The sequence below is a fragment of the Micrasema longulum genome, unplaced genomic scaffold (assembly GCF_059751315.1).
Source record: "Micrasema longulum isolate JH-2025_06_02 unplaced genomic scaffold, ASM5975131v1 h1tg000089l, whole genome shotgun sequence".
Lineage (NCBI taxonomy): Eukaryota > Metazoa > Arthropoda > Insecta > Trichoptera > Brachycentridae > Micrasema > Micrasema longulum.
Window position 1 is genome coordinate 102729 of NW_028277295.1, and position 26332 is coordinate 129060.

Below are 26332 nucleotides of genomic sequence, written 5' to 3' on the forward strand. Positions count from 1 at the left end.
AACTGCTCCACAAGTGAACAACTTATGTTAGGTTTTTGTTATTTTCATTGTACGTTTTGTAATATAAATAATATAGATGTACATAAATTAATTATAAACATAAATACATAGTGTTTAAGACTGTCTGAATATTTTGTTAATTATCTCTGTTTATTAAGTTAGTCTTCTTTGTTTATTTTCAAACATAAAAAAATATTTTGTATAAGTATATTATATATGTATAAGTATTATAAAGTATATTGTTAAGTGATTATGATAAAACTATAAATAAACATATCAATGAAACTTCTTGGTTTAGTTTTACTTTTTATTATTTCGACCAATGAGCGCTTTAGCCTAAGTAGGCACCTTCAAGACTGGTAAATTATTTACAACATTTATAGTTTTTCTACTATTCTTAACATATTTTGGAGATAAGATCAAATAAGTATTTTAACAGGGGACAGAAACACAAACAAAATAATCATTAACTATGAAGTTTTATCAAGAAATATCAACAAAAACCATCAATATATTGTTAAGTGTCCTCGGCACAGGTAACCCCAGTGAGGTCACATTATTTTTATTATTAATTATAGTTTGTAAGAGAAAAATAAGAATAAATAAATAAATACACAATGAGATTTTTTTTTTTAAAGGAATAAACCGCTAAGTCTCTATTTTGAGGCTTGTCAGCAGGTGGGATAGAGGGGATATGGAAGGAGGTAATGAAAAATACACCACAACACCCAGACCTATTGAGCAAAAAATCATTCTTGGATTTTCTTCTTGCAACGGTGGGAATCGAACCCGCGAGGCCAGTTTCGCAGTTGGCCGTCTAACCAACTGCGCCACAATGCCTGTCACGATTAAGTAAAGACGCACTTTCAACCCGCAATACCGTTGGCAGGTTGAAATTCTAAAAAAGATACAAGTTTCAGATGTAAATAAATGGATTTAAATTTTTTTAAATTAGTAAGTTGAACAGAAACAAAAAAAAATTGTTGCATTGGAAATAATATTTCATCGATATTCGTTTTCCGGCTGTTTAATTTCCATAAGTAAACAGTACATTTTCGCCTTTGCAAATGAGATTTTTTTGGCATCAGTTAGTGAATATCCATAGTAAAAAGTTTTTGTTCATACAAAGATTATGCATGCTTTTAAAAATGAAGGTACGGGCGGTGGATCCAATTCATCAGCGCTGACAGCATCGGCAAATCGCGACTCTCTCTCGAATGTTCGGCCTTTTTAATTTAGACAAAATATAAAAATTTGTAACTTACACAGGGTAATTCAAACAATTAATGCAGAAACGATTTACGCAATCTATTTTGTGTGTTATGTGTGAAATCAATTCGGAATAAGAAGACGATTCATCAGGAAAATGATTAATTGGGGAACGATAGACAGAGGTTTCACTGAATTTGTTTATCCAATCAAATAAGCGATCTTAGTGAAATATCTTTAACAATTATTTGTTTATAAATTAAGAAACTTCTTGCTAGTCAGGACCAGAAATGAATCACATATGCAAATAAAATTGTACACAGTAAATAAACAAAAAATAGAAAAATGGGGTGATGATGTATGTACAAATGATAAGCGAATATTTGGCAAATAAACAAAGCATGAAAAAAGCCAATTCAAAAATGTACAAACCGTTACCTAAAAAACTTAATAATAATTACACAAATAATATCATATGTTTATATTATATCTGTGGCATTTAGGTGAAGGGGTTAAGTATGAAGTAATGGCAAGCTGTGATTTTTTCTACAGATAATCCACAAAAAATGTTTATAAATTTGTACCTACATAATATAGGTACATTTGAGTAATATTTAAATAGTTATTTTTTTCTGTGGTTCTGTGAACATCGTTTCTCTGCTTCAAGAAGATTTTATTACCAATAATCTATTAAATGATTCAAACAGAAATCATTATTAACTTTGCGATATATGTAGTTATATTCTACACTATTCTAATACAACACTTGTACAAAAGTTTATTAAAAAATACCACAATGACATTCAGTAGATATTATTTTTATTGTAATTGAAATGTCAACACTAAGCTCTGTACCGACCCCTAAAAATAATAATGCTAAAAAAGGCCACGCCGAGCGCCACATGTGGTATGTCAGCTGTATAATATTAAAGAAAAATATGCCTTGGGAAATCAGGTTCGAAATACTATTTTTAAAATAGACAATCTTTAAATAATGTCTGTAATTTGCAAGCTTACTGAAAGAGAAAATAACAGCAACTGAGTTTTTCAAATTTGAATAGAGTATACTATGAAGAAATAAGCTGAATTAATCTGCTAGTTTTTTCATTCACTGGGAAAGATTGATTGATATTTAAATTTATTCTTGGAGGAATATATAAATGGTGACAGTATATAATTCATAATGAATAACAATTATTTACCCATAAATATAATTACCATAAAACATTATTATCAATAGTCGAATACAATGGTATACTGCACATAATCACTTATATGGACGATTCCCCCCTAGTATGCAGTTCACTCTATACTACACGACTACAACTTCCTATCAAATAATTTAAAATTGTCTACTCTCTCGAATAGGAGAATCTTAACCGATTTAGTAAACCTATATAAAATTGTAAATGGCGCGCTGGACAGCCCTGATTTAACGCGACTGGTCAATATTAAAATACATTCCCGTCGCACACGAAATAAGTCGGTGTTTGTAGAGGTGTCCAGCGGGCACAACTACTATGTAAATTCACCTATAGCTAGACTTCATCGCCTTGGTAATGAATATGGCGATGTTGATATATTTCGTTACTCATTGAGCATATTCAAGACCAAAGTACTACAGGCGACCGACGCGACTGAGTCTAGTTAATAAATCCTCGATCGTATTTATGTATGCTTAAAAGTTGGCCCGTGTTATGTTTTATATTTTTAGTTTATAAAACCCTTTTCAGTTTTCAACATTTTAAATAACTTCACTTTAAAGTTTAGTTTACCGGTGTAAAAAAAAAAAAAAAATATAATTATGTTTTATTTGAATCCTGTTATGCCTTATATTATAAACATAATATAATGTATGTATTATGTCTTAATAGTGTATTATGTTACCTATGTAACTTTATTTTTAAATTTTAATTATATATTTTTTTTAAATTTTTATATTTGAAAAAATGTTAATTATGTTTAATGTGTAACTTTTTCTTACTATATAGTATGTATAATGTAAAAGCCCCATGGGCGTCAACAGAAAGAAAAAAAAAAAAAAAAAAAAAAATAAGGTCTTAAAATTGGCCTAACAACATGGAAATAGCAAAATAAATAATCAAATCAGAATGAATCTTTAAATAGCTCCCCTAGACAATCAGCTAATAGAGACTTGTACTTCTTAACCTAAATGTCACAGATATAATATGGCCCCACTCTCGGCTATAAATAAATGTAATTGTATGCAATTATAGATCTTAAAAAGTAGTTTATTTTTTTCCCCTTGTATGTCACAAATAAGTCCCTATCAAGGTAATGCTTAAAACTGTAAAACTTTGCTGAAAAATGCATAAATATATTTTTTTTTTTTGAAAATCATTATGACAAAAATACTTCAAATCCTTTTTCCTCCTCCACATTTATGAATTGTATAGCCCACTGCTGCTCCTAATCCTTTAATTGTAGTCAGAAAATCTTTAGAGGCTAACCCGATTATTATTTATATATTTTGAACATTGAAATATTGCCTCCGAAAAAATATTATTATGGGCGTTAGATTTGTCAGCACCATGACATTTCATGATCACATAGAGAGTATCAGTGGTCAAGCATTGACGACGTTAGGATTCGTTCTGCGTACTGCCAGGGTTTTAGAAAATACCCGCATACTGAGAACTCTTTACAACTCCTCGGTGCGAAGTAGACTCGAAAGTGGCTCGATAATTTGGGGGCCATATGAACTGAAGTACTCTGTTATGATAGACAAAATCCCAAAGAAGTTTCCGAGATATCTCTACATGAGAGTGCGGGTATTATCCTTAGCTCTACCCAACCAAATTTCTTCAAGGTATGTTTGGCTACAACAGTTTAGAGACTAGAAGGCTTGTGTATTTGACTACACATTTTTATCTATTGTTGCGCAGTGCGGTTTATAATTCTGAGATTATGATGAGCATTGGTTTGTATGCTCCAGATAATTACTTAAGACAGCGTCAGCATAGATTGTTTCATATTCCGATATACAGGACCAACCTGCCGGCGGTTATGTCTATTGGAAGGGCTACCGCTATGCTGAACAACATCGCTCTGGATGTTGATCTGTTCCATGTATCCGAAGAAGAATTCTCTTACTACTTTGACAAGAGTCTATTTATGTATTTTCTTCTCTATAATATGTATGTCTTGAATTTTAGTTTGTAATGTATATTTCAAATAAATGAATTTAATCGATTTTAATAATAACATTGTATTTATATTTACATTATGTAATGACAAATTTGACAAACTTAGATTTTTAATTACTGTGATTCTGTATTTTTAATGACAAAATGTTTATTTCTAATAATAAAACCACTGTTTTATCAAATTATTTCAAAAACTTTTTGGCACTGCGAGTGGGGCCTTAATATCTAGTATATAAATAACTAATAAATTATGTGCTGGCAAAAAATAAACAAATTACTCCCACACCAAGCAGAAGTTGTTTCTATTTTGGTGTGGTATTTCATATTGTTTTTTGTACTTTTTGTACTTATATGTATTATTTATGAATTTTGTTTATAAATCATTTTTGATTAATAAAAAAAAAATCAAATACAAACCCTTTTTTATTTTAAATGAAAAAAAGCCTTCACAAATCACCGCCAAATAAAGCAAGTTAACATGTATTTAACTTAAATATAAAAAAAACATTAGCGTTTATGCACACAGTAAAATAATTTGTAAAAATTAAATGCTAAATTATCTTCACTTGTACTGGATAATTTATCTCGTATATATTGCTAGATAGTGATCTATTGAAAGCTTTCTTTCATAGCATAATCTGTAGACCGATTCCTTTGTTGGAAAATGTAACAACACTCCAAGACTTGTATTTCAATATTAGATATATATTTTCTTTACAGTTGTAGTCAGAATTACTTAGAAGGAAATAATTTTGATACCAATCAAACTTCTCAGTTTTGCAGCACATTTTTTGATTGATTAACGAGCGCTTTTGTCTTAGCAGACATCTTCGAGAAAGTCAAGACAGAAGTTTTATCGAGATAGGATTTCTATTGCACTAGACCGTAAAACAGAAGAAAACAAAATGTTCTAGAACATCATACTCCTTTATTCCCAACTAATATATAGACATCATAAAGACGAATGTTTGCATTCTTAATTAATATTTAGACAGTATACAGATGATTCTCTTGTTCCTTAACTAATATTAAGACAGTATAAAGACAAATCCGTATTTCTTAACAAATATTAAGATGCTATAAAGACAAACCCTCCTTCCTAACTGATATTTAGACAGTATAAAGATGAATCCCTACTTCTTAACAAATATTAAGATGCTATAAAGACAAACCCCCCCTTCCTGACTAATATTTAGACTAACAAATTACAACAGGGATGGAGAAAACCTTAAATAAGGGAATATGGAAGTCTAGGCATTTACAGGGCTTATGACCTGTCATTGGCTGGTTTAAGTGGCCACTTTACACACTGTGTAACATTCACCATTTTGCCTATATTTGAACATCCATATTTCTTCAGTTCTTCCATTTGTTGATTTTAGTGAAGTTATAGAGCTGAAACCTTTATTGTTGTGAAGAGATTCATCTGACTAAATTATTTCACATATTTAGACAGTATAAAGATGAATCTCTTGTTCCTAAACTAATATTAAGACAGTATATAACACAAATCCCTACTTCATTACAAATATTGAGATGCTATAAAGACAAATTCCTCCTTCTTAACTAATATCTAGACAGCATAAAAACAAAATCTCTTTTATCAATCAATATTTAGATGGTGTAAAGACATATTCACCATTCCTAACCAATATTATATAAATACGAATATCTCCTTTCTTAGGTAATTTTTAGACAGTATTAAGACAAATCCCTTTTTGTACAACCATATTGCAATGAGGAACTTCAGCCCTAAGGCAAATTGGATGTTTTAAATAAATAATGTATGTTTTCTTGCGCGCAGTAAAAACTGGAGCATTAAATTGAATTGACAAATTTCCTGATAATGTACGAAAAAACAATATTTAAAAAAAAAAAACCCTTTTAAACAACATCACTGGTTCATATGAATCAACCAATGAGAGAGTTATATGGAAGATTTCCGGTTTGCTTGCCATGAATGGACCAATGGGCAGAACTGATCAAGAATAAACAGAAGAGAACCTCTGACGTTAAAAATAAAAGCGTTGATAATACGATATAAAAATTTAAAATAATCTTTTTTTGGCTTAGTCGAATAGTCTATTAACACCATCATCATAATTCCCATTCCGCACCTAATGGTGCATAGGGCACCGCATTGTTACACCAATCGCAGCGTATCTTGATCATTTTTTGTTACATAAAGGTAAGATGATCACGATATTTTGAGTTTGTCCAAATTTTTGTAGACAAGGACTGGATTCAACTCCCTGGGGAGCTGTTTATATTAACATATTACAACAGAGATGAAGAACATTTAATAGAAGGTAATATAGAAGTCCAGGCATCTACAGGGCTTATGACCTGTCAATAGCTGGTTTAAGTCCTTGTCTACAAAAATTTGGACAAACTCAAAATATTGTGCATAAATTACCAGGTCATAATGGTGAATGTTACACAGTGTGTAAAGTGGCCACTTAAACCAGCCATTGACAGGTCATAAGCCCTGTAGATGCCTGGACTTCTATATTACCTTCAATTAAATGTTCTTCATCTCTGTTGTAATATGTTAATTAGTAAGATGATCAGTCTTACGCTTCAGGTACCAGTCCAGGGACTTTGAAATATTCTGGTGTGAAAACACATTTTATTTCAACCATGTCAGGAATCGAACCCGAGACCCCTTGCATGGTAGGCAAATGCGCTGACCATTACACCACGATGCCAAGTCTATCGAAAAATAAAATAAAACCACTGATATTCCTCATTACACAAACGATAGAAAAAAGCATATTCATCCATATTTACTATACCTAGTGAGAATAGACGGTTCCTAATATTTTTGCTTATATTTTAATTTTGCTTTTTTGTTTATTTTTTACCTTCTTTACTTGTAATAAATGCCGATTTTTTTGGCACTGAACTGAACGTTAGAAAAAATCCATATCCATTGTTTCATGTGTTAAATAGTACAGATTGAAAATAAGATTTCTTTTGGATGATGCGATTCGGAGTGTTGTTACATTGTCCGCGCGTAATTTCCGCCGTCGCTACACCCACCTACTGCCCGAGTGGTCCGTGCGCAGGGAGCCGCTGCCCCTTCTCCTGGCCGGCTGCCTGTACGCGGACGTCGGGTCCGTCCTCCTGAACGCATAGTAATAGTTGCTGCTCGAGTCCAGCGGGCTCCTGGTCGGACGGCAATGGTACAGAACACAGTGCGGGTGGGTGAGGTGTGAAGGGGGGGAATGTCGCGGAAAGGTCATCAGCGAGCGATGCGGTGTCGGTAATGTACGAAAATTAAAAAAAAACAGGCATGCGAACCGGGGATGCTAAAATCAACGTCATTGATGTCTACCGTACTACTGAATACCCATACTTAAAATATTCAAAACACAGTCCTATATTTTGTTTCTTTATATTGTATTTTTTGAAATTTATGTTGTTTATATACTCATATTTTATATAACTCCCATGTATGTAAAAGCCTTATGGGCGTAAAAATTAATTGAAAAAAAAAAAATATATATTTAAATTTATTTCAACAGAGAGGGAAAACATTTTTGAGAAGGCAATATGGAAGTCTAGACATTTACCTGCCATTGGCTGGTTTTTTACACACTGTGTAACAATCACCATTCTGCCCATGTTTGAACATCCACATTTCCTCAACTCTTCCATCTATTGACTTTTGTGAAGTAAAAGAGCTGAAACCTTTATCATGCGGGTGAGATTCATCCGGCTGAACCAAATCACCTACTAGGCAACGCTTGAAAACAATTTTCCAATTTTCATACTTCTTCGTTTACCAGGTAGTTAATTCAACAATGTATGTCCAAATGCTTGCAGACCGGTTGGAATTATTACCGTTATTATTTAAATTTAAAGCGAGCAGCTTAAAGCTGATACGCTTAAACCTATTTTTTTTTAAAGTTAGTTTTTGGCGTATTTTACATTTTTCAAAGTAAATCTAGCCTATTTTGAAGTTATCGAGACTACACGTTGAGACCAGCTCTTGTGGCAACTATCAACAACCTTATTGCTCCGTGAGTTGAATCTATTTTTCTCCAGCCCGAGACTGTGGAGACTGTGGCCTTGAAGTCGAGTATCTTGTTTAAGTTTGAGCGTGGAATCCAAATTTGGACAGCTATAGTGACTGTTGAGTATTTCACGTCTCTCTCAAGTCACCCCTTTCTCGCCGATCCTGCAGCATTTTGTGACTGAGAGTTTCCAGCCTTTGCACAAACGAAATTATTATTATTAATAATACACTAGCAGCTATTAAGCTAATGCGTATATATCAAGTGTACATGGTTATTAAACATAATGAATTGACGTGTGCATCAAGGCGGTTTGGCGGATCACATTCTCAGGAAGGTCATTCCATTTCTCCACAACTCGGTTTGTCAGGAAGTTCTTCCCGGGGTTGGATGAGAAGGAGGTAGTGTTATGTTTCAATGAATCACCTCTGAGAGAATAGTTCAGTTTTCATTTAAAGTAAACATTGATTTCAACTTGGGTACATTATATTGCTCAGTCAAGTCACCACGCTGCCTCTGCTCTTCCAGTAAACTTAACCCGAGCTCCCTTAAGCGTTCCTCGTATGATTTATTTCTTGAATGAAATGTATATGATTTTATATTTTTCTTTTCCAGCGCACACAAATATCCATTTTAATGATAATTTAATTTATTATTTTAAACAACCCGTCAGGGTTACATGCGAAATATTATAAGATCTAGTCATTTTATGTCTCGTCTGGCTAGTGTAATCATGTGATTTTTCAGGTTGATTTTAAATCTGTCTCCAATGTAATTTTTCAAGTAGTAAGCTAAGTCATTGTAGTGTTTAAGTCCATTGTATGTCCTGTGTTTGTCTTTGCTATTTCAATGTGGTAGTGTCGTTGTTGTCTGGGATTATATTGATCCCTCGTATATGTGAAACATTTAACAAAAATTTTAATAGTCTTGATATATTTAACACTCCATACAATATGTACAGAAGAGAATTAATAGGCTTAATTCATGCTCTTCATTCATAATTCATTTAATCATTAAATCAAATGCAATTTTCCACTCTCACTTTCCTTCAATCATCCTTTACCACTTCTTATCAATTTCTTTCTTTTCCTTTCCACTATCTCCTAGTTTTGTCCATATTTATCTTATTTTAAAATTTAAGCCGTCATCGCTTTATTACAGTATTATTTAGTGAATACATATAATTAGATGGCAGGCCCTACTATGTATACATTTTACATAGTTTTTTTTTTTTTTTTTAATATTAATTTAACCCGTACATCTGTTTGTATTCGAAATAAATAAAAATAAAATATTTGTGTACGTCAGCATTTTTGGTTAATGTTATGTCTCCGCCTTGAATGTTTCCCAGTGCAATATTGTGTACAATTTTTATGGTCTCAATTTGCGTCAGGTATTTTATGTAAAACTGGTGTGTTTTTTCATACAGTTCAGTTGTAGGAGTCAGGTAGGGAAAATTGTATGTTAATTTAATTATTTTATTTTGTTGTCTTTGTATTCTTATGTCTGTCTTGTTGCCGGTTCCCCAGAAGGCGATCAGTAGCTCAATTTGCTTTTAATATTCAAATTATGTAGAGTCCATTCAAATCTTCAACAGCCTTTTTTTATGGGCGTAACATAGTTTAGAATAAAATATTTAAATATATATTTATTTTTTTGGTTTGTTTTTTGCACCACAACAGGCCAAGGGGCTTAATTACAGTGGTGAATTACAGCACATTACACCCAGGCTTGAGAAAAATCACAACTCATTTTTTAGTTTTCACCGGGAATCGAATCCAGAACCTTCCATGTGCGAATCAAGCGTCTTAACCACTACAACACAGAGGCTGCCAAATGTGAGTAATAACCCAAATTAAAAAAATATGCCTACTTGGTTAATTTAGGGTAATTAAATTAACATATAACAACAAAGATGGTGAATTTCTTCGAAAAGTAAATCTAGGTATTTTATGATCTGTCAATGACTGGTTTAAGTGGCCATTTTACACACTGTAAAATTCACCATTCTGTCTATGTTTGAACACCAATGTTCCTTTAATTTTTCCATCTGTTGATTTTGTCAAGTTAAAGAGCTGAAACTTTCGTCGATACGGGTGAGATTCACCTGACTGAATTAATTCACCCACATACAAGGTCGCCAGCCAGGATTTTTATCTGAGAGCAGCCATCGAGTCGAAAACACTTGTCGTGGATTTTGGTTCTATTTCACATACAGAACTGCATTTTTCATCTGTTTGGACACTAACTGTTTATCACAGGTGCTAAACTTACTAAAATTATAATTGATTATAAAAAAAAACAAATGAAAAAAAATTCTAGCACCCTCATCTTATGTACCATTTTTAAATAAAATCTAAAGAGCCCATAAATAAATATATAAATAATGCAAATCTACGTACACAAAAATGAAGCATTTTAAAATTGCAGTTTTCATGCATAAAATACTTGTCTCTTAATGATAATTAATTGTAGCAATTGGCGGCCAAAAAGGAGGCTTACATAAAAAGCATTGATTTACTGTATATACCAAATGACCATTACCGCAAAATACTAATGACCTTTCCGAAACCGCTATTGATAAACATATATTAACGGGGGATGCATTCAGTTAGCATTTGTATGTGCTGTTGATAAAAAAAATAACATTTTAAATTTAACAATCAAAGCAATTAATTCGTGGTTTTCATTACTGATAACTCGATTTTTAATTCAGAAAAGTACTTACTTTATATTCCATTTCAATTCAGAAAAGTATTTGCTTTATATTTCATTTCAATTTAGAAAAGTACTTACTTCATATTCTAATGTACTAATTTAATTTTTGAAAAGCACTTAATTTATATTCCATTTAAATTAGAAAAGTACTTTGAATGTACTCATAATGCAATTTAAAAAGTACTTAATTTATATTCTATTTCAATTAAGAAAGTGAGTAATACTTTCTTACTTACATTAATTTAAAATAATTTCATATCAATGTAGATAGACAATTTGATAGATAAATTTGACATGTTTAAAAAAAATTATTTCTTCCAAAAAATGTGTTCGAATGATTTTGGTGGTAAAAGTTGGAATAATTTATTAAAACTGGCAAGTAGAAATATTAAAAAAACATAAATAATTTGAGTTTTGGCATTTTAAGCCTCACTAATGTGCCTAAAGCATTATAATCATAATTTTAGAGAATTTCACAAAAACGCTTGTTTTGTGAAATAGCAGTGAACTGAATTTGAAATCATGCATGCAATGGTGCGCGTGAATAAGCAAACTTCAAATCCCGTGCAACATGATCACATGCGAGATAATGCGTATTGAACGTGTGAAATATTTGTGACATAACAGAACACATATAAAAATTATCACATGCTAAATAATTTGTACTGAACATGTGAAATATTTGTAACAAGATGCACAACCATTATGATCGTATGTGAGAAAATGTGTATTGAACGTGTGATATATTTGTAACTAGACACATCAAATTATGATCACATGCGAAATAATGTGTATTGAACATGTGAAATATTTGTAACACAACGGACACAATAAAAAACATAAATTCATAAACCAGACAATAAAAAAAATTATGCAGATATTAAAAAAATACATCATTGCCAAAAAAAAAATAATTTACAGACCATTTTCGTTTAGTTATAAATAACCATGCCAGAAAATGGAAATCAAGTTGTGGTATAGTACTACTACAGGAGGACAAAAGCTAACACTGTTTGCACACCCAGTGGTTCATAGGGCACTGCATTTGTGAACCAAATACAGCGTATTTCGATTATTTGTTACATGAAGGTAAGGTGATCAGTTCTACGCTTCAGGTGCTAGTCCAGGAAAAATAAAATGTTGCAGTTTAAACAATCTTCAAAATCAATCTTTCATGTCCACCCGGCTGGGGATTGAACCCAGGACCCCAAGGATGGTAGGCGAACGCGCCAACCACTACACAACGAGGCGGACTTATCTTCGCTCGATTTTCTTATTCAGGATTTTCACCAGAGGCAGCTATCGATTTTTCATTCACTTGGAACAAAAAATCTATGAATACCAAACTCATAATTTAAATTAAAATCAAATAAACCATCACGCCGTTTCATCGGTGTCTTTGCATACAGACCTCGCTTCCGCTATATTCATACATCTCATGCACGATTATTCCAACTTTTGACATGTACATATAAGTATTTTTTGGATTTGGTTGTGCCAATATCTTTCTTAATATTCCTCGTCTTCTGCATCCATCAACATTCGTATCATACGTCCTCTTGGCCGTCCTTTCGCTGTCCTTTGCTCGACAAGTCCAAACCGATGCGAAACTCCTTTTGTGATTTTGTCAATAATGCTAGTCTCAGCATGGATCTCAACATTTGTGAACCTATCACACATTCGCATGAGAGATCGCATCTCGAAAGCATTCAGCCTACTTTCATCACTGTTTTTCCAAGTCCATACTTCGCTCTCATACATGAGGATAAAAAATAAAATTCATTCACCTTTTAAAAACTCAATTACCAATAGTTTACTCTCTCCTGAAAATGAATTAATTTACAGTTGCGTCGTTGTTTACCGGAACGGCTTTATAATGAAGGGTACAAAACGAGAACGGGTTCATCAACAAAACAAACTTTACAGGAGAGAAAAAAAAAATCCTTGACACTGGGTTCATGTATTTTATAAGATAATATGTAGGTATTTTTACACACAATCACAGAAAAAAAACATCATTGACACCTCTGGCAACACCAGACACAGGCTGTCCACAATCACTAAAGTAACACGCCACCAGCCGCTACAAAACAGAAACAAGCCAAGCCAGACTTTCTCCGTTCAACGCTGGTACTAGATATCAAGCACAATGTCACAACAGACACTCAATAGTTTCGCAAATTAAATTAATTTTACCATGATGGCTAAATTAATTCAGTATTGTCCTATTTCATATCACCATATTCGGACATCTGCTTTATTTTTTATTTGATTTTTTATAATTTTTTCTTTGCATTTTACAATTGGTATTATAAATACAAAATACACCAGTACATAAACACAAAAAAAAACAAATCCTACAAAGGATGGCCTGTGTGTGGGTATACATATTATTTTTAATTTTAATAAAGGCTACTGGAAGACTACGATAGATATCAAAAGATAAAAAAATAAGAAAGTCAGCATAAGAAAATTATAATAAAAGTATGCTATTCAATAAAAAAATCTATTTAAATCTGCTTTTTTTATCCATAATTAAAAAAAAATAATAAATCGAAACAAATTCAAATAAATAATCTCTATCTATCTATCGGTAAATAAGATATTAAAATTGGTAATAAATTCCACGTAATAAGTAAGTGAATTTTTAATTTGAATACACATAACCTATACCACAAAACTCATGTTAAGTTTAATTTAATATAATTATTACTTTTATTTCTTTTTAAAACTCCTTTCTTGAACCGACAAAAATGAGCTCGTTGTAGCAATTGCCGCAATTTGACTGTTTTTATGCCAGCCGTGACCACATATTTATTTCCAATAATTTATAAGACGGGGCCACATATTGTTAGTTTTTAATATTAAATTTGATTGAACTGATTCAGAAGAAAAAAATGACATTAATATATCGAAAATCGAAAAAATGCAATGAACCCGTTTTAGCCATGTACCCTTAATTTATTAGGCATGTGTCCTAAGTGTGCAGTTTAAACTCAATCAATTAAACGAGTAATCGAAAATCTTTGTCCATGTGTCTATAAAGATTGTAATATTTTGTTGTGAGTGAAAAAACAAACGAATGGTAAAAAACAAAAGAAAATCAACGTGAGGAAGTGTGTTCGGAGTATATTTGAATATTTAGAATGCTTTACCTGTCTTTATTGTTTTCTCCGTTGGCGGAGGACCGACCGGAATGGACACTGGCGCGTTCATCACCCAGTCGAGTGGTAGAAGCAGATTCGTATCCAGGCATCGATGAATAACCTAGAAAAATTATGACCCTATAAGTCATTCTTTTCTTTAAAGAATATGAATGATGGGAACTTGTTAATTTATAACTTTTTGTTATATCCAAGATTTCCAAGCTGCATAATTTTTATATGTTTATTTTCAAAATGTTGAACCCAGTGTCTTTATTAAAATTATGATTATTGTCTATCAGATGGTTTGCGAATTTGGAAAACAATTATTACTTAGACACTTTAATACCTTATAAGTGGTTAACCCTTCCCTTACTGTGCCAAAAAAAGTCCTGACACATGAAAAATAAGAGATTTTAGTATGAAAAAAAGGAATATTCTTAGGCAATTGCTTAAATTCTTTACAGTTGAAGTAAAAAGTGATAATATTTTTTATCTACTTGGTAAAAATATGAAAAAACGATCAGTTACGCTCGCAGCGCGAGCGAGGAGCGCCACTAACGAAGCTCGGAGAGCTACTGGGGCAACTGGCGTCCGGCAGAAGTACTGGCAACTTTGCAATTCGAGGGATAAAAAGTGATAATATTTTTAATCCAATTGATAAAAGCATGAAAAAATCATTAGTTCACGCTGGCAGCGCCCCTAACAAAGCTCGGAGAGCTACTGGGGCCACTGGCGACTGGCAGAAGTACTGGCAACTTTGCTATTCGAGCGTATGATGCATGAATGAAGTACAGTCTATCTCGCTTAAACCACTTACCAGATCTGGTATTTTTCATACACGGGTAAAACAGGGTACAAACTCATACTAGACAGAATATGCACGGTGACAATTGCGCATGCGTAGACAATTTAAGAAAATCTTCCGCTAGAGTCAAATTCGCTAGATCTTTTGTCGCTAGTATTAAATAGAATGTTTTATGAGTATAAGGTTGCAATGAATCCCTGTTTCTTTGTTTTACATATTTTTACAATAGATGATTAATTTATTTATTAACAGATATTTTTATACACATATTAAAAAACACTCTGATCCATATACACATTTTCGCTAAGTCTATGAAACCTAAATCTGGCAGTTGTAAAAAATATTTGATATAAGAAAATAATTTGAAAATCTTCATTGATTTTTTTTTTCTTATTTCCTTATATATTTTGAACATACATTAGGTTTCAAAGGGTATTTTTTTTATTAGTACGGGAAATAACTAGTAGTCGCAAATACATACTAAAATCTATTTTATTGAATAAAAAATTAACAATCATAGTGAAAACATTGATACAACATACATACATTTAAACATTTTAGATCACGGGCCAGTTGGCACTTGACTTTAAATATTAGCGGAAGGAATCAGCTGTTCCAACGAGAGTCGAACTGTCAAAATGTAAATACCGTTTTAGGCGGGATTATGGATCGCAACCTAGTGAACAAAAATAGACACCATAGAGAAGATTGCCGGCAATTATTAAACAAAAACCCCACTTTATTATTTGATTTATTAAGGGAAAAATAAAATCGCAGAAATATGTATATTCGTACAATCTCCTTTATAAAAAAAAATGATATCTCTTTACATTACCTTCAGCCATGTACTTGTTGTATATCTCCAGATAAGCCTGCGGATTACTGAGGCGCAGCTTCTCGTAGTATTGGTAGGTCTGCTGCTGGTGTTGGTACATTTGCTGGGCGTACGGATCCATGCTGTAACCGTATCCTGAAAAAAATATGTTTCAGTCTTTTTTTTTTTATTTTATTTATTTACAATTTTAAAAAACCCGTTAGGGTTACATTAGAAATTTAATATTGTCTAGTCATTTTATGTCTCGTCTAGTCTAGTTAGTTCAGTCATCATGTGCTTTTTCAGATTGATTTTAAATTTGTCTCCATTAAAAGTTTTCAAGTAGTAAGGTAGGTCGTTGTAGTGTTTAAGTCCATTATGTAGTATTTTTGACTGTCCTGTGTTTGTCTTTGCCTTTTCAATATGATAGTGTTTTTGTTGTCTGGTGTTATATTTATGTATGTCAGCATTTTTGACTAATATTATGTCGTCGTCTTGTATGTTTCCCAGTGTTATTTTGTGCACAATTTTTAAGGTCTCAATTTTAGTCAAGTAGTTTATGTCAAACTGGTGTGTTTTTTTGTACAGTTCAGTCGTAGAGGTCAGGTAGGGTAGGTTGTATGTTAGTTTAATAATTTTATTTTGTTGTCTTTGTATTCTTGTTATGTCTGTCTTGTTACCAGTTCCCCAGAAGCCGATCATGTAACTCAATTTACTTTTGACATAGGCTTCGTACATCATAATTTTTTCCTTTCTTGATATAAAATCTTTAATTTTGTAGAAGAGGCTATGTAGTGATGCCATTACTTTAGTGAGTCCGTCTATGTGTTTTGTCCATTTTAATTGTCTGTCCATTGTGAGTCCTAGGTAAGTCACATGTTCTAGTTCTTTAAGAGTTTCGTTGTTTATTTTTATGTTCATATTATGGTTCTTCTTTTGTGTTTCGAAATGTATTATATTGCATTTCTTGGCATTTAGTGTTAAGAAGTTTTTGTTTGTCCATTCTAATAGTTTTTGCATGTCATTGTTGATGGTTTTAGTGGTTTGAATCGGGTCGCAGTCCTGTGGCTAGAGTTGTGGACTCATGGATCAGAGGTTCGAGGTTCGAACCCCACTAACCCCCCACTTGTTTCCCATTTTCTAATAGTGAGTTATTTACAACTCGTAGAAAATGGCCCCAAAATTGAAATATTTGGGTCAATTATAGAAACGCAAAATTTTTCTGTTATAATATATATTTTAATAATTTATGTATTAAAAATACATATTTTTAAAAATTTTACCTCGGCGTCAATAAACCTAGATGTGAGACCTCGGTACATTATTAAAGAAAACTGACAACATTAAATCTCAAAATAAGTAAAAATGACATCGATAGGTTGGGGAGGTAAGTGCAGAATTAATAAAATTCCAATAGTAGCAAAAGGGGGCCTCCGTGGTGTAGTGGTCAAGACGCTTGTCTCACGCACGGAAGGTTCCGGGTTCGATTCCCGGTGAGAACACAAAAATTAAAATGTGATTTTTCTCAAGCCTGGGTGTTCTGTGATGTAATTCACCACTGTAATTGGGCCTCCTGACCTGTTGTGGTGCAAAAAAAAAAAAAATAAAACAAAGTTCTACACAGTACCGTGTAAAAAAAAAAAAAAACTATTTTGACACTAGCTTTTTCCAAAACGTGTTCTACTCCAATTTTATTTCATTTTCAAGTGTATTACCTACACAAACTGTTTTTAAAAAATCACATTTTTATTTTCAACCTCGGTTTGTTTTGAAAAATGTTTTCATTTTTTAAGAATGTTTGCATTGTTCTTTTTATTTTTCACACAGCTTTGTAATTTGTTTAATTGCTGTCTAATTAAAAAAAAAAAAAAAACAGTTTTTTATAATGGATGGATTGCCTTTAAAAAAAAAAAGAATACAGGTGTCTTAAACCCGGTTCATTCATTGCGTAGTGTAAAATACAGTAAAACCCCTTAATTACGTTTTTTAAGGGACTGACAAAAAAAAGGAAATGAATTCGGCAAATTATTTTTTATTAAAAAAATTATGCAGCAAAGTTTGAACCATTTTTTATTGCAATTTTTTGAATACCATATTCATAAATAACAAATGTCTGTAAAACACAATAAACTGTTTGCAAAATTACAATAAAAAAAACATGAACATGGCGGCAATAATTTTGATTATCGATTTGACTTACTAACAAGTAGGTATAATGATAGAGACTAACTTCAGACTTTTTGCTGTCAGTTTTCAGTGGGGGTTGCCATTTTTTCTGACCAACAAGTTAGTATAATGATTAGAGACTAACTTCAGACTCTTGAGTTGTCAAAAACACGAAAATGGCGGCAATAAATGTTTGTTATACACATTAAACGGTCTTTAAAATTACAAATGGATACTAACACAAGAGTAGATACTTCATTCGCTGCTCTCTTGCTCTTACTTTAAAAATCAGACTCATCGTTTGAATGAATTATGGTCAAAACATTCCCACAAGGTTAAAACTCACACATGTCCGGCGAGTATGGTTTTTCTTAATGTTTGAGGCTAGTTTACTTTCTGCCTAACCGATATTAAGTACTCCAAATTCAACCTTGTGTTCATTAAATTAAGGATGTGTTTTGCTTGCGGCGCTACTGAAGGAGTGCGACCAAATTAATAGACTCGTATGCATTACCTGTGCGTTGGAAAAAAACAAATTTTGAACAAGGGAATCGGGTTGTTATTACAATGATATTTTTATATTAAAGCTTTTTATTCAATGGGCTGCATTCTGAACGTGTGGAGAGCAAAATATGATTTTTTAGTAAGGCATAGCCTTACTAGCCTCACCTGCTAAATCACCACTGATGTAGAGGCAAGTCTAAAACGATGAAAAATAAATAAAGCATCACATTTGTAAAAAAATGTGTTTGATTCCACTCACTATCGTAATACTGCTGGTTGTATCCTCTGTCTCTCCTGTGGCGGGGTGCCCGGCTCCTATCTCCGTCCCTGTCCCTCTCTCTGTCTGCACTGCGCCTGTCCCTATTTACAGACGCAGCTGTCTCATTCAGTTCATCCTCAGTAGGGTCCGGGTCCCGAGAATCTGGCCGGGGGGGGTACCTCGGATCTGAAATCATAAAAATGAGATAGGAGGTTTAAAAAAGTAAGTACCAGGAATAATTTTATTTCGAATTAAAAAATACCCTATCGTGCCCTAGATGTGAAAAAAGAAAAGAAAAAAGTATTTCAAAAATATTTTTAATATAAATATCCGGAAGAACAGTATTTAAGTAATAAAACTTTTGAGTATATTTTTTAACATATTACAACAGAGAAGAAGAACATTTAAGAGAAGGTAATATAGAAGTCTAGACATATACAGGGCTTATGACCTGTCAATGGCTTCACGATGGATGAAAGAATTGAAGGAATATAGATGTTTAAATATGGGCAGAATGGTGAATGTTACACAGAGTGTAAGTGGCCACTTAAACCAGCCATTGACAGGTCATAAGCCCTGTGGATGCCTAGACTTCTATATTACCTTCTTTTAAATGTTCTTCATCTCTGTTGTAATATGTTAATATAAACAGCTCCCCAGGGAGTTGAATCCAGTCCTTGTGTACAAAAATTTGGACAAACTCAAAATATTGTTGGTATATTTTAAAATAAAATAGCTTTAAAATTATTCTATTTATCTAATTTTTTTATTGCGCAATTAAAAAAAAAATTTTTTTTTAATGGCAAAATCATATGATTTCCTCATTGTGCGTGCGTTTTACCAGACTACAGCCTTGAGAATAAATTGAAAAATGGAACTCAATATTCAGTGGTGTGTCATTCTCTAAATCAAGACCTTAATTTTTTTATTGTATTTCTTCGAAGATTGGTGTCAAAAAACAAAATAACATCAAAGAAAAAATAAGTATAGATCATCAAAAAGAAAATTAGAATGAAACATCTCTGCGACGTAAATGATAGAGAAGAAGTAATTGACGATATCGTGCCTAATATTTTTTTAAAATTTAAATTACTCACCTCGTTTCCTTTCATCCTTCACTCTATTCTTCCTCACGCTGCCGTAGCCCCTGTCGTCCCTGGCGTAGCCCCTGTCGTCCCTGGCGTAGCCCCCGTCCCGCTCGTCCCGCCGCTCCCTGTCGTCCCTGCGCCGCCCGTCCCTCTCGCCCCTGGCGTAACGCTCGTGCGAGCGCCGGCCGTCCTCGTCCCTGCGGGTGGAAGGCTCGGGCCGCGGCGGCTTCCCGGACGGGTAGGAACTTTCCCTATAACGTCTAGGAAATAATCATTTTAATTAGCATTCATCGTCGTACCCAAAAAAGGGAGTAATAGTTGCCACCGCCGAGCGGGAGGTTTACGGGGGCCCCTTGTTACAACCGCCCAGGTGATGGCTGCGGTCGATTTGTTAGTTTTATCAAATAAGCTACGTGTCGAGAGCTGGGAGGTTAATTCCAACAACAACAATAAACCATCACACCGTTTCTCCATAAGGGTAGGCAGAGAGGATATATCGCCACATCACTCTATCTTTGCATACAGATCTCGCTTCCTCTACATTCATACATCTTCTCATGGACGCGCGCCGATTATTCCGATTTTTGACATGTCCAGCTTCAAGTATTTGTTGGATCTGATCATGCCATGTCTTTCGCCATCTTCCTCTATTTCTGCATCCATCAACATTCGCATTATAAATATTTTTAACCGTTCTTTCGCTGTCCATTCGCTCTACATGTCCAAATCAGCGCAGAGCTCCTTTCTTGATTTTGTCGATAATGCTTGCCTCAGCCTTACATAAAGTACGGATCTAAACATTTGTGCATCTATCGTACATAGTTCGACCACACATTCGCCTGACAAATCGCATTTTGACAGCATTCATCCCTACTTTCATCCCTGGGTTCATTCCCCTTAGAAAAAATGCCAGGGCCATCTACGCTGAACACCGTTAAGCCTAGAAAGATCTGGATGGGGGTTGGGTGATATGCTCCACCCCTGACCTGCTTCGAGTTGACCAGTGAAGTTGATGTGTATACGTTATGTAGCCTAGACAGGCACCGTGACACAGTTGGTTAAACAGCCAACTGCGAAACTAGTGTCGCGGGTTTGAATCCCAAAAGTTACAAAAAAATATCTCATGTACATATAATTCCACCTGGAAAATTCTCATTTTTGAACAACAAAACCAATTTACTGATTTATTTCTCCCTAATATCAAGCGAGCAAAGCCGTAGGTAAAAGCTAGCATCTTATAAAAGGGAGCCAATGAAATTACCTTCTGTCTCTATCAGAATAGTCTGTATCTTCTGTTTCATATCTCATATCTCTATTGCTCCTTCTGTATCTATCGTCTCTTTCTCTGTCAGCCCTAGAAGATTCGCCTCTCCTGTCCTTGTCTGACCTTCTTTCATCCCTCCTGTCGCTGTATCTCGTATCTCTCTCTTTTGAGGATTTCAGTCTTTCTTTTTCTTTTCGTTTATAGATTCTGTCCCTTTCTGATTCATCTCCGGTAGTGTCATCTCGGTACTTCCTGTCCTTGTCTGGGTGTTGAGGATCTCTGCTGAGAGTTGTTTGCTTCTGGTTGGAGTGTCTCTCAGATCCCGAGTCTAAGACCTCCGCAGTTCGGTTTGTTACCGGTTGATCTTGGATATCGGCCCCATCCATGTTTTGGTCCCTGACCATGGGGAAATCGGCTGAAGAAATGGCGCTTAAGTCTTGTAGGTTCTCTCCTTCCATATCCAAGTCTCTTTGAACCATTTCTGGTTCCATAACTAAATTTTGGACGGGATTGTCTGCAATTTCCACAGCTCCAACTACGCTTCTAATTTGATTCGCATCAACCTCTGAATAGTCTGATCCATCCATGTTTTGCTCCCTGGGTTCGGTTGCGTTGCTCTGCCCAAAACCTGGTACGACCCTTTCGTCGCTTATATTACCGAAACTCTGACTTTGGAAATTTTGAACATTGCTGAAACTACTGGACTCTCCAGGTACCATCCTGTCTAAACCTACTGGCCTACGATCCGAAGCGCTTCTTGAAGAAATATTAGTATTGTAGTTCGACTCATCGTCAGTAGGTTGACCATCAACTTGCCTATATACAGCAGGAGCCCTATTCATGTATGTAGAATTGTTTAAGCTATCACTTTCCGTCGTCTGTCCATCAATTTGCCGGTCTAAGTAATCGTCATTAGGTTGAGCGTACATATTAGAGTCGGTCAGTTGACCAGGAACCATTCTAGAAAGTCCCGGAGGAGGTTCGTCACTAGTAAAACTAGAGTTTTGGCCAAATTCTGTTTCCGGTTGACCTAAAACCATTCTTTTAAATCCAGGAGGAGGATAATTTTCTTGCATAGCATTTCTAGATAAATCATCGTCGGCAAAATTTGTATTGTCGTATGTAGCATCCGAAAGATGGCCCGTCTGCATGTATTCGTTCCTATCATTATTAGGGGCGACTTCGAAATTCTCAACTATATTTTGATGCACAGGTCCTGAGTGAGGATACTGAATCGGTCTGTAATTCACAGGAGGTGGGATATCTGGTCTTTCAGAATTATCCGGAGTAGTTTCAAGATTAGCTGTAGAGTAATTAACTTGTGCATTTCTATAAGTGGAAGTTGGAATGTTTTGAGTATTTGCTAGGCCAGGAGACGGTTGTCTGATAGACGGGGATGGCTGTCTGATTAAGGGCATCTGTTCTTGCTGAGATATTGGAGAAGATTGATAATCTATCGGGAGAGCTGGAGCATTATCCGGAGGAGGCATCATCGGCATTGGTCCACCTCTATTAGCGCTTCTGTGAGAAAGCTGACCCGCTCGTTTGAAGGGATTCTGATTGGAAGATCCAGTTGGTGGTAAACCGGGCATGTTCGGTGGCAGTTGTGGGGTTTTATTGCTCGGAGGAAGAGGAACATTCGCTAACGGAGGAGTAGAAACTTGAGGTGGCAACACATTATGCTCCAGTGAATGAGAAGGTATAGATCCATCACTGAGCATATTCCTAACACTCTTATCAGGAGACACACTTTCTCTATTGATACTCATTGTTCTAACACTATGAATAAGTTCTTGATTAACACTATTCTCGGGGGCAACATTTCCTTGTACATGCCCCGAGTTTGGAGTATTTTCAATATAAGAGTTCTCCCAGGCACTATCACTAACATTTTCTACAGGGTGAGCATAATTAAAGTTTGTATTATCATTAGTATTGAAACCGGGGCTGCTTTTATTGGAGCTTCTAGAAGGATCGTCGCTTCTGTTAGTACTCTCTGTATGGGACAAAATTCCATCGCTGGAGTCTTGAGACGGCTGAGACTCGATAGACCACTGCGGGGTTAGGTTATCACTGTGGAATCTGCGACCGACGGCTAAGTTTGGTATATTGTGTTCACGAAGAGCTTCTCGATCATTCAAAGTCTTAATAGTGGGTTCGGCCATAGGATCAGGAACTGAGTCAAAGTGAACATTTTTATTGTCATCATGTGGCATTTCTCTAGAAACATTATGAGTGAATCCGCTATCTACAGTGCCATGGGGCAAACCGGGAGGTTTAGGACTGGGTGCCTTTTGTATATGCATCATGCTATCGTGCGACGGTTCCTTTACATTTTGTGTCGGATCTCCGACTGGTTGTCGAGCTGGTTCTCCCTGGGCCCAGTTCCACGAGTCGCCGCTATTTGCGAAGCTGTCGGCCAGAATGTTTGCGTTGTTGGTAGGGTTCTGCTGAGGTAGATTGATTTGCTGTCGGGAGTCAGTGTTTTGGGGTTGATTAATTTGCTGGTTAGCATTTTGTTGAGGGATGTTTTGGGTGGATTGTTGGGCGTTCGGGTCTTCCTGCCAACCCCAGTCCCAGGGGTCTGCGTCAGTTTGGACTCCGGGGTTAGGCGGAGCTTGCTGGGCGTGCGGATTAAATGGCTGGTTTGGGTAATTTTGATAGCCTTGTTGAGGGTATCCTTGCTGCGCCTGATATTGTTGGTCGTACTGGTAATATTCATTCTGGTACTGGTTTTGTGGCGGTTGTTGCTGTTGATAGTTGGGTTGGGGATAAGCTTGGTTGTTGTATGCAGCGGGAGCTGGTTGCTGCCAGTATTGCTGTTGCTGCGGGTAGTTGGCTTGTGTCGGAGGCGGTTGGGCAGGCTGCTGACCCGTCCACTGCGTGGGTTGCTGTACTGGCTGTACTCCCGGCAACGGAGGCTGGAGACAAAAATAACAGTTAAAAATTTTTTACAAACTGGTTTCAAGAGTATGTTATCATGTCCAAAATATGTTGAAAAAACTTTTGTCAAGTCAAGTATTCAAAGTAATGTTTCTCAGTATAGTCGATAATGCGTTTAGAGGATTTACTAACATTACCAGCATACCGACAATATATACGCTAAATAAATAGTACACAATTATTTCAGAATTTGAAACATTTTTTATATCTGAAAGAGATAGTAACAATAGTATGAGCTATCGAAAAAATGCACAGAAATTATCATCATCATTAACTTTCCACACCTAACGATGCATAGGGCACTGCACTAGTACACAAACTGCAGCACATCTTGATAATTTTTTTGTTAAATGAAGGTAGATCAGAGATTCCCAACCCCGTGCCCGCGGAACGATTCGTATGTGCCCGCCACTATTCGACAGAGACGTAATTTTTTCATAAATATTAATTAAAAATGTGAATTATTTTACAATATTTGAGTTTGTCCAAATGTTTGAAGACAAAAGACTGGATTTCACCCCCTCGGAAGTCATTAAGATTAACATATTCCTTATTCCCTTATTTAAGGTATTCTCCATCCCTGTTGTAATTTGTGAATTATTTTTATTTATTTTATTTTATTTTATTAACATAAACGGCTAATCTGCCTTTTACAAACATTTATAATATTAACATATTGGGCTTAATATTTTTTTCCTTTTTTTTCAAAAACATGAATTTTAAAAACAAGATTTATAAAAAATAAAAAAATCAAACCAAAAATTATACAAGATTTATATTTGAAAAAATAACCTAAAAATTATACAGCATATTCGTTAGAGTTTTAATTTTTTTGAGTGCCTAGGTTTATTAAATACGTTTGTATGTTTGCGATATTGTACGTATGAGTGGTTCCTTTGCCGACAGTACTTGTCGCAACTTGTCTAGCGGCGAGCCAGACTGCACTCTTCACGCTGGCCTGGAACGGGGAGTGCTATTTGCACATCACTCCTTGTGCACGCAGAAAACCCGAAGTGAACGAACGCCACGAACTGAGCCGATAAATCTCCTAATTATGAGGCACTGGCCAATGATTAGCAATGCCAAAGATCACATTGACATATTGATATTACATTTTTTTATGAAATGTTTTCTTTGTATTTGTGTTTTTTGTTTACGTTTTGTAAATACAGTGAAACCTCTATCTATCGTTCTTAAAGGGACTTATTGAAATAAACTATGAATCCGGGAAAACAATGAATGCGGGAATAAGATGTCAATACACGAGGAGATAAGATCGGGTGAAGATACCGCCCTGGCAAACTGCATTACCATTGGCAGGTTCCAATTCTAAAAAAGATACGAGTTTCAGGTGTAAATAAATGTATTTAAATATAATTAGAAAGCAGAACAAAAACTAAAAATAAAAATATTAAAGTTTATTGCATTGGAAATAATCTTTCATCGACATTTGTTTTTTTACTGTTTTATTCCAGTTAGTCAACATTATATTTTCGACTTTGCAAATAATATTTTTTTCGGCATCAGTTACTGAATGTGAGTAGTAGAATGTTTTTAATCTTTCGAAGATAGTGCATGCTTCTGAAAATGAAGGCACAGGCGGCGGCTCCTCTTCAGCTGTCTCCTTCAACCTCGCGTCACACAAGCTTTCGATAGTTTATATCCCACACGTTGGGATATTGTCGTCAAATGTAACAAAATTGTTGAAATTCGTTTGGGTATCAAGTCTTAGCCAATCATCTTCAGAAACCTTAACTTGCTCTAATTGTCATTTTATCTCTCTTTCTCTTTCGAACGTTCTGCGCATTAGAACATACACAAAATATAAAAATATGTAAATTCGCGTCGTAATTCAAACGATGAATTCGGTAAAATTGTGGATAGAGAAACGATCGATGCGATCAATTTTTGAATGTTTTATATGAAATTATTTCGGAGTTCGAAGAAATAAACGACACATCCGGGAAAACGATTATTCGAGGAACGATAGATAGAAGTTTCACTGTACATTTCTCTGTGTGTATGCAATTTGAATAATAATTTTATTATTTTCAAACATTTTTGTTTATTATTTATTAATGAATTATGAATATAAGAAAATAAATTATGGGAAAATGAGAAGTTATGGAAGGAGTTTGACAATTAAAAATAGGTGGTGCCCGCCACCCCACCGATATTTTAGAATGTGCTCTAGAGTACAAAAAGGTTGGGAACCCCTGAGGTGGATGAT

At 34.6% G+C, this 26332-nt stretch overlaps 1 protein-coding gene across 5 annotated transcripts in view; it reads right to left on the reverse strand.

Annotated features, from left to right (window-relative positions):
* The window catches only part of Sec16 (endoplasmic reticulum export factor secretory 16), a 72465-nt gene that overhangs the window by 35310 nt on the left and 10823 nt on the right, over nt 1-26332 (reverse strand). For 2 of the 5 annotated variants that reach the window (XM_088234869.1, XM_088234845.1), the window contains exons 3-8: nt 21157-24080; nt 19905-20155; nt 18808-18993; nt 15900-16034; nt 14269-14380; nt 7419-7544 (exon numbers count right to left, since the gene is read on the reverse strand). In XM_088234869.1, coding sequence (XP_088090995.1) covers nt 7419-7544; nt 14269-14380; nt 15900-16034; nt 18808-18993; nt 19905-20155; nt 21157-24080 — 3734 coding nt within the window. The remainder of the gene's footprint in view (nt 1-7418; nt 7545-14268; nt 14381-15899; nt 16035-18807; nt 18994-19904; nt 20156-21156; nt 24081-26332) is intronic. The other 3 variants (XM_088234879.1, XM_088234863.1, XM_088234854.1) reach the window with 2 other exon arrangements.